Consider the following 9,254-nt stretch of genomic DNA (forward strand, 5'->3'; position numbering starts at 1 on the left):
CACACACACACACACACACACACACACACAGAGAGAGAGAGAGAGAGAGAGAGAGAGGAAAAGTGAGAAAGCAAGCCACCAGGTCCAGGACTCCATCTGAGGATCTGCCCTGTGGGAATCAATCTAGCACTCCATCACCATGCTGCCCTCAGACCCCAATCAGATGGAGTCCTGGACCTGGTGGCTTGCTTTCTCACTTTTCCTCTCTCTCTCTCTCTCTCTCTCTCTCTCTCTCTCTCTCTCTCTCTCTCTCCTCTCTTTTCTCTCTTCTCTCTTTCTCTCTCTCCCTCCCTCCCTCCCTTCCTCCCTCTCTGGTCAAATTAAATAAATAAATAAATAAATAAAGTTAAATAAAATAATTTTTTTTAAAAAATCTATTAAGTATCCTAAGCTTAGCCTAACCAAAACTAAAATCTTTATTCCTCCCCTTCAACGTATGTTTTTTTGAAGCCTTCCCCATCTCATTAAATTGCAACTCCATCCTCCCAATTATTTAAGGTGAAAACCTTGGGGACATTCTTGGACCCTCTCTTTCACACCCTACATTCAGTCTGTCTTACAGTTCTGTCTCCCAAATATGGTCATCACCTGGCCAACTCTCACCTCCTTCTCTGTAAACTGCCTCAGCCACTATCCATCTTGCTTGAACTATCACGCTCTCTCACAACTGGACTCTGCTTTCACAAGGGCAGCCAGATCTTTTGACGAGTCACTTCACTCAGAACCCTTCAATATTTCTCTCACTCTAAGTAAAATCCAAGTCCTCGTCATGGTCCCAAAGAGATAAATCCCCTGCCGCACAATAGCCTCATTCCTCTTGCTCTCATCTCTATTTTCCTCCTCACTTACTCCATTCAAGTCACAGAGGTGTCCTTGCTGTTCCTCACACATAATGTGTCCAAAGGCTCCTCTGGAACCTTTCCATTGACTGATCCATCATCCTGGAATGACTGCTCTTCCAGAAAAGATCTACATGGTTCATTCGCTCTCTTCCTTCAGGTTTCTCCTCAGATGTCATCTTATGGAGAGGCCTTTCTTGACCACTAACTGTGAAATAGCTTACACACACACACACACTCACACACTTACACCTCACTCTCTCCCCATTACCTTGGTTTGTTCTTTCGGATAGCAACTTCTCAGCACTAGGTACTTTCAAGTCATCTACAGTCCTCTCCCAGGCTAGGCTATAAACTATAGAAGCAGGGGCTTTTGTTCAGCCATCATCTACGCTAGCGGCTGGCACTTAGTAGGTGCTCAGTGAATGAATGAGTTTACGTAACTGCACCCCACTGCAGAAACTAAAGGCAAACACAAACCAGGTTTCTCAGCAGTGGGTTCAGGAAACTTAGCCAAGCAGCCTGGATGAAAATTTTGAAACACTGATAAAAGCTAGCAGGGCCAACCTCCCCTGTGTCACTATAAGGCCATATAGATTTGACTTTGGTCAGATTTAGGAGATTGTTGTTGTTGTTGTTAAAGAACGGTTTATTTAAATGTATTTATCATTGTTATTGTTATTTTAAATTTGCTCCAGGGCGCACATGCTCACCAGACATACACATGCATTCACACACACACACACACACACACACACACAGAGAGAGAGAGAGAGAGAGAGAGAGAGAGGAAAAGTGAGAAAGCAAGCCACCAGGTCCAGGACTCCATCTGAGGATCTGCCCTGTGGGAATCAATCTAGCACTCCATCACCATGCTGCCCTCAGACCCCAAGGGGATTGTTTTTTAAGAAATATTCAAGCAACTTTTAAAGCAAAATATAGGTATCTATTTCAACACTTTGAATTGTCCTGTTTGACTGAAATGTGTTAACAATTAAGTTACAAAAATACTTGTTCATTGATTGTGAATTTTTCCATCTGAAAGATGCTTTATTACCTTCAGATGCTTTATTGACTTAGCTCTCAAACACAAAAACGTCTGCCCCTCTGCTCCTTGGCTCAGAGAAGTTTTGAAAAACCTGCTGAGAGAATTGTGGCCATTACATTTGGCTATTGGCTTGATCTTTTTTGAGTGTGCTTTTCTTGAATGCCAGTAGTGGGTGGACTGCGTGGAGAAGTGACCCGCCCAACTCGGGCTGGGGGGGTTTGCGCTGAGCGCTATGGACACTGACGTTGGGTGGGGCCCTGGGTCTCCCTGGTTCACAGGTGCTGGGCAGCGGAGAGCCCGGAAGAGGAGGAGGAGAGCAAGCCCACAGACAGCCCCTACGACTACAGGAGACTCCTGCGCAAAACCTCTCAGCGTCGGCGTCTGATGCAGCAGTTGTAGCCCAGCTACTGGGAAGCCCCCACTTCGCAGAGTGCTGCAGAGGCCAAAGCGGGGAACCCCCACCGGCCCCACTGGCACTGGCCCCACCAGGCACTGCAGCCACGGCCCTAAATCTCCTCAGTGATTGCCCAGGGCACTCGCCCCTTGAGTGCCAGGGCCCGCCTTCGGTGTTCCAAAGGAAGAACCAAGAGCCCTTGGGAAACTGAATGCCAGGTCTGGGCGCCCTGCACCCTCCCTCTCACTGTGCTGCCGGCTGGGCATCTTTGTCTCCCGTCTCCTAGTCTCCTAGCATCTCCTTGTTCATTCGTTCCTGACCCTGTTTGTGGACCCACCTGCATGGGGAGAACTTCATCTCACACTTGCACTTTCCCTCCCCTTAGTTGCTAAATAAAGGAAGTCTTGCAAAGTCCTTGTTTTTTTGGGTGTGGTCCACCTTGCTCCCCTTTGGGCCTAGCTTCTACTGTGCTGGTTGCAGGACCCAGGGAGTCAGGCTGAGGTGTCTTCAGTCTCTATCTGCAATCCCTCCCCCACGGCCATCTCAAACAGCCCATCTAAGTTAAAAGCCCTAACTGAGACACAAATGCGACCTCCAGACAGCTCCCCAGCCCCACAAAAGACGCAAACACACACACACACACAGACGTTGTCTTCTCAATTCACCTGGCCTCCTTTGGCCCAGCCTGCTAGATACCTGAGAAAGCTCAGATTTAGGTCCCTGAACTGCAGATTTGGAACGTTCATTCTCCCGTGTCCTGAATTTGGGTGTGTTGAAGATGAGGGAGGGGTAGGGTGGGCAGAGGGTTTGCACCTTCTGTTAAAAACTGGAGTGAGTTGACACTGTGCGCGTGTCTACGGGGCCTGGAGAGGGTGAAGACGGGTCGTAGGGTGGTGACACCTATGGTTGAATCTAAGGAGGAGTTCTAGCCAGTCCATTCTGCAGGTGCCCTCAGTTCTTGAACCCAAGGGCCAGAGCAGGGAAACTTGGGAAATACTGAAGGGGTGATGGGGCACATACAGCCAGTGGATAACGTTTGTTACACCCCTAGTCTTGGGAGGTGAAAGTCTCTCTGACGCAAAAAGCTGGGGATGAAACGTCTCTAGAGATGACTGGAGCAACCTCTTGATTTGACAAATGAGATCTGCTGAAGGGAACATCCAGCTCTAGCTGGCAGCGGAGCTTGGACCCCAGGGCACTCCAGGCCCTGCTCTAACCTGAGTTAGCTCAGTGGCCTCCCTGGGAATTGGGATCAGGAAAGGGGAGTCACCCTCAGGCTTTGCAGATCAGCGGAGCGGTTGGACGCAGCCCCAGACACCAAGGAAACCAGCACAAGGCACAGTAGATGGGAGAGGGCAAGAACATCTGTGACCCAAGGTGACCAGCACCCCTGCCCCTATACCGGGTCCACCTACCACTAGGAGGCCCTGGGGTGGGGTGGGATGGGCAAATGAGCTCAGCTCCAGAAGCCCACCCTTCTCTCCGGGTTCCTCTCTAGTGGCCTCAGCCTCTGCTGGGTTGGGGGCTGGTGGGCCACAGATTCCCTTCCGTACTCCCTCTCCTCCCGCTTTAAGTGAAACTAGGAAAGAGAATGGCCAACGCTTTGTGAAAGATTGCTACATATTTGTTTTCCTTTGTATTTCTTTGTTTTGTTTTTTTGTTTTGTTTGTTTGTTTTTTCTCTATTTCCCTTCATTCTGTGTCCTTTGCATTTCAATAGTGGAAGGATAGGAAGAGGGAACTTGTACCAAACACTTCTCTGTCCTGGCCTGAGACACGATCTCGCGACAAACTTCTACAAGAAATAGGTCATGCAAAGAAAGGGCCCCAGCGGCCCCAGCGGGCTGCCCCTGCAGCGCTGCGTTTTGCTCTTTGCAGGGAGGGCCTTTGAAAGCTTCCCGGCGTGGCGCTGGCCCGCCTTCCTTCCCGTTGCCATCTCAAACAGCCCATCTAAGTTAAAAGCCCTAACTGAGACACAAATGCGACCTCCAGACAGCTCCCCAGCCCCACAAAACACGCAAACACACACACACACACACACACACACACACACACGTAACACACACACACACACACATACACACACGTTGTTATCTCAATTCACCTGGCCTCCTTTGGCCCAGCCTGCTAGATACCTGAGAAAGCTCAGATTTAGGTCCCTGAACTGCAGATTTGGAACGTTCATTCTCCCGTGTCCTGAATTTGGGTGTGTTGAAGATGAGGGAGGGGTAGGGTGGGCAGAGGGTTTGCACCTTCTGTTAAAAACTGGAGTGAGTTGACACTGTGCGCGTGTCTACGGGGCCTGGAGAGGGTGAAGACGGGTCGTAGGGTGGTGACACCTATGGTTGAATCTAAGGAGGAGTTCTAGCCAGTCCATTCTGCAGGTGCCCTCAGTTCTTGAACCCAAGGGCCAGAGCAGGGAAACTTGGGAAATACTGAAGGGGTGATGGGGCACATACAGCCAGTGGATAACGTTTGTTACACCCCTAGTCTTGGGAGGTGAAAGTCTCTCTGACGCAAAAAGCTGGGGATGAAACGTCTCTAGAGATGACTGGAGCAACCTCTTGATTTGACAAATGAGATCTGCTGAAGGGAACATCCAGCTCTAGCTGGCAGCGGAGCTTGGACCCCAGGGCACTCCAGGCCCTGCTCTAACCTGAGTTAGCTCAGTGGCCTCCCTGGGAATTGGGATCAGGAAAGGGGAGTCACCCTCAGGCTTTGCAGATCAGCGGAGCGGTTGGACGCAGCCCCAGACACCAAGGAAACCAGCACAAGGCACAGTAGATGGGAGAGGGCAAGAACATCTGTGACCCAAGGTGACCAGCACCCCTGCCCCTATACCGGGTCCACCTACCACTAGGAGGCCCTGGGGTGGGGTGGGATGGGCAAATGAGCTCAGCTCCAGAAGCCCACCCTTCTCTCCGGGTTCCTCTCTAGTGGCCTCAGCCTCTGCTGGGTTGGGGGCTGGTGGGCCACAGATTCCCTTCCGTACTCCCTCTCCTCCCGCTTTAAGTGAAACTAGGAAAGAGAATGGCCAACGCTTTGTGAAAGATTGCTACATATTTGTTTTCCTTTGTATTTCTTTGTCTTGTTTTTTGTTTTGTTTGTTTGTTTTTTCTCTATTTCCCTTCATTCTGTGTCCTTTGCATTTCAATAGTGGAAGGATAGGAAGAGGGAACTTGTACCAAACACTTCTCTGTCCTGGCCTGAGACACGATCTCGCGACAAACTTCTACAAGAAATAGGTCATGCAAAGAAAGGGCCCCAGCGGCCCCAGCGGGCTGCCCCTGCAGCGCTGCGTTTTGCTCTTTGCAGGGAGGGCCTTTGAAAGCTTCCCGGCGTGGCGCTGGCCCGCCTTCCTTCCCGTTCGGCGACTGCCGCCTTTGTGAACTAATGACTGTAATTATTACCTCCCGTGTTCTTTTGTTATCTCCAACCCCGAGCCCTAGAGATACGGGAATGCCGTCTGGGCGCAATGGAAGCCCCTACCCAGCGAATTGCGGTCCAGGGAGGGACGACGTTAAGGAAAGACAAATCAGATCCCGTCTGCATCTGAAGTAGGATGTGTTCAAATAAAAAATGTGAACACCACCATTCGATTCAAAGAATGCTGGAAGTGCAGGATTTAATGGAGTTTAAACAGTGCCATTTAAGTAAGAGCAAAAGAAAAAAAAATAAAACAGTTATAAATTCAGGTGTTGGGATTTCTACCTTTCTCCTGTTTAATCCATTTTCTTTCTTGGGGATTTTTTGTGTGTTTCAAACTCTTGTTTTTAAGAACCTTTGTATTTTTCGACTGCTTGTCCTTGTAGAAAAGTTCTGCAAACCCAGCCCACCTACTGGAAGCGAAATATTTACAGGATTCCGTGCTGACTTGAACAAAGAGCTGGTCCCTGCGTGGAGCGGAGCTGCCCCACCCTCGGTTCAGACTTTCCTAGGGCAGTCTTCATTTTCCTGGAGTTGTTAGTGCCTTGTCAGCTGGACAGTCGGAGCCGGGATAGCCAGAAAGACCTGTCAGGTGGAGGTCTGGGTTCATGACCACCGCCAGTGGCCCTTTGGGCCCGGCTTCTCTGCAGAGCCGGCTTTGCGCCCCGCCTCCGGCAGGACCCCACCTGGACCGCCCTGGCTCCCAGCCATCCGGACCCCCCCGCGCCGCAGGCAGTCGAAGTGCAGATCCTACGGTTCCTCCAGAACTTCCCTACCCCCGCCCCGAACTTGGGCAAGTGGGAAGAGGACAGAGCTTTGTGGGAAGAATAGGCCAGGGAACACAGGACATGGGTCCATAGGCTGCCACCCGGGCCCAACGACGTCCCTGCTAAACGAGGGTCGAGGTAGCCAAGACAGGACCCGCGCGTCTGCTCGGGCTGCGGCTTGGTGTCCGGTTCAGGAGGTCGGAGAGAGGACAGCTCGCGAGCGCAATGGAAATGACAGGCGCTCCGTAAAGGTGTAGAGAGGGCGGGCGCCGCCAGGCCCAATGCAGCCCTTTTCTGCCCGCGTCATCCCCTCCCTCCGTCCGGAGCCCAGGAGCAGCAAGGCGAACTTGAAGTTGATCTCGACCGCCAAGACTAAGCAGCCGAACGCCAAGGGCCCGCAACCTTGGGGCTCCCGCCTTGTGGGAAAAGAAACCATCAAAGAGGAAAGATTCTGGGTTATCGCTGTTTTACTACAAAAGGGGACGCCCCTATCCACTAGGCCTTAGAGAGAGCGCCTCTGCTCTCTTCTGGTTCTCTGCCCAGACTTTCCTACCCACTAGGTGAATTTTCACCTACTACGGTGAAAATTCTCTTTGGCGCAGGAGAGAGATCCTTGGTTTGAGGCCCCCTAAGCCGAGGTCCCAGCAGATGGTGCCTTCTTAGCTCCTAGGATATGGAAACCCATGAGAGAAACCCAGGCTTCGTTGGAAACCTCGTGCACCCCTCCCACGCACACCCCGATTCTTGTCAGAGAAAGCAACCCGCCCTCCACGCTTCCACCCGACAAGGTCACCAAATGACCTCCCCCATCAGCCGTCAATCCTGCAAGCTCTGACCACTCTCTAATGCCTCCAAGACGTTTCCATTCGTTTTATCCACCTCCCCCCCCCCCCCCCCCAGCCTGAGGTCCTCCGGGATAACTCCAGTGTGGATTTTAATTGCCTCCATCAGCAGTCTTTCTTCCCAGCCGCCAGACAGAACCTGGACTGGGGGTCCCGCGGCCAAGCGCCGGCTGTGCAGGAACTGTACGCCGCGGGGATGGCGCGGCTCAGTGCGCAGCGAAGCAGGCTCCACTGAGAAGCTGAAACGAGGCCATACGCGTGTAGGCGCTCATCCCCCACTGTCCCCTCCTTAAGCTGGTGAACCCGGCCCTGGCGAGATGTCGAGGTCACAGCGACCTCAGCACCCGCTCGGAGGAAGGCGGCGCCAGGGCCGCGCGTCCTTCCTCGTAGCGGGAGCCAGACCTCAAACAATACGCCGGTCGATGCTTCTCTAGAACAGGTCTCAGCCACCTGCCCGCCTCGCCGAGGTCTCCCCTGCCCACCCCTTGCCGAGCCAGCGCGCCGCGACTTCGGTAGCACCCTGGACAGCGCGCGCGGCGAGCGCGGGAGCGGGCGCCTCCAGCCGCCAGCTCTCCAGGGGTGCGCCTGCACGCCTCCCACCCCCTCACTCTGACTCCTGCTAGCGCGCATTGTCTGCCTTGCACCCACACGACTCAGCTCCCTCCCTCTCCCATTTTTTCCCCTCATCCGCCTCCTCACCCATCCCCACTGGGCTCCTTCTCCCTCAAAATCCCTCCAGCGCTCCGCGCTTCCGCGTCTCCGGACAGAGAGCACTTCGGTCCCCTTCCCTATTTAACCTCCACGCCTTCCAGAGCGTTGCCACCTCCCGGAGCCCTAACTCCAACACACACACGCTCACGCAGACACGCACGTCTCCTGTCCCTGTGTGACACCCTCTCCCCCTGCTCCGCCGCGTCGGTCCCCGCGCGGTGCCCTCCTCCCGCCACACACAGACACGCACGCGCGCGCAGGGCCGAGGCGAAGGCTGCTCGCCCGCAGCTCCCACTCGGAGGCGACCTGCTCCAGTCTCACAACGCCGATGGCATCTCCGGGCTCTGGCTTTTGGTCCTTCGGGTCTGAAGATGGCTCCGGGGATCCCGAGAACCCCAGCACAGGTAGGAAAAAGGGGACCTGTCGGAGGTGAGGTTTGCTGGCGGACAGGGGTTTGCAGGGCCACTGTGAAGACGGAGATTTTTCTTCCTGCAACAGCAAACTTCTTCGGGCGCTTCACCCTGATCTCGGGGTAAGTCCTTGATGGCTGAAGAGCCCGAGGCCCCCGCAGCCTTTGTCCCTTGGGTAGATGCCCGAAGAGTCCCAGCCTCGTCCGCGGGTCCCTGCCCCCTCCCTCACCCCCTGTCAAAGACAGCGGAGTCTCTAGGACAGCGAATTCCGTGGGCCTGGGGTGCTGCTCCGACCTCGTGTTGGACCTGGGCGGGGGGGTCAGCGTGGGGAGGACGCTGGAAAATGGGAAAGAGGAGAGAATTCTCGGTCTGAAGAGAGCCTGATTGGAAATGGACAGCCTTGCTGTCTAGAAAACCTCTCGGCAAGGCAGAGGGGTTGCCTGAACCGACTGGCACCTGAAGGCAAGGGCCGAGGGCCGAGGGCCGCGGTGCGGGCTTCTGGGGGAGCAGACCCACCACCAGGGCCGGGCCGGGCCGCCCAGCTCCAGCGCCTCGCGCACCTGTCGGCCGCACTGAGTCGGGGCAGCCAAGCAGAAGGAAAGTGGCGGCCCCTTCCTGGTCCCCGGGTGTGCTGACATTGGCCACAGAACATCTCCCGCGTCCATGCACTAATCTTTCTGCCTCGCTGTTCGCCTGCCTTTCTCTCCCCGCAGCGAGAGCCTGGTGCCAGGTGGCCCAGAAGTTCACGGGCGGCATCGGAAACAAGCTGTGCGGTGAGTGCGGGCGCCCGGGGAGGGCGGCCAAGGTCGGCGCTGGCG

General features: G+C 54.3%; 2 protein-coding genes across 2 annotated transcripts in view; both read left to right on the forward strand.

Annotated features, from left to right (window-relative positions):
- The window catches only part of MYO3A (myosin IIIA), a 286,656-nt gene extending 284,087 nt beyond the window's left edge, over positions 1–2,569 (forward strand). Inside the window, exon 33 of the mRNA XM_006139727.2 lies at positions 2,166–2,569. Coding sequence (XP_006139789.1) covers positions 2,166–2,286 — 121 coding nt within the window. The 3' untranslated portion in view covers positions 2,287–2,569. The remainder of the gene's footprint in view (positions 1–2,165) is intronic.
- A 5,129-nt stretch (positions 2,570–7,698) lies between these two features.
- The window catches only part of GAD2 (glutamate decarboxylase 2), a 103,021-nt gene continuing 101,465 nt past the window's right edge, over positions 7,699–9,254 (forward strand). Inside the window, exons 1-2 of the mRNA XM_006139728.2 lie at positions 7,699–8,430; positions 9,150–9,241. Of these exons, the coding sequence (XP_006139790.1) occupies positions 8,355–8,430; positions 9,150–9,241 (168 nt within the window). The 5' untranslated portion in view covers positions 7,699–8,354. The remainder of the gene's footprint in view (positions 8,431–9,149; positions 9,242–9,254) is intronic.

Source organism: Tupaia chinensis, unplaced genomic scaffold (genome assembly GCF_000334495.1).
Source record: "Tupaia chinensis unplaced genomic scaffold, TupChi_1.0 Scaffold000001_1, whole genome shotgun sequence".
NCBI classification, from domain to species: domain Eukaryota; kingdom Metazoa; phylum Chordata; class Mammalia; order Scandentia; family Tupaiidae; genus Tupaia; species Tupaia belangeri.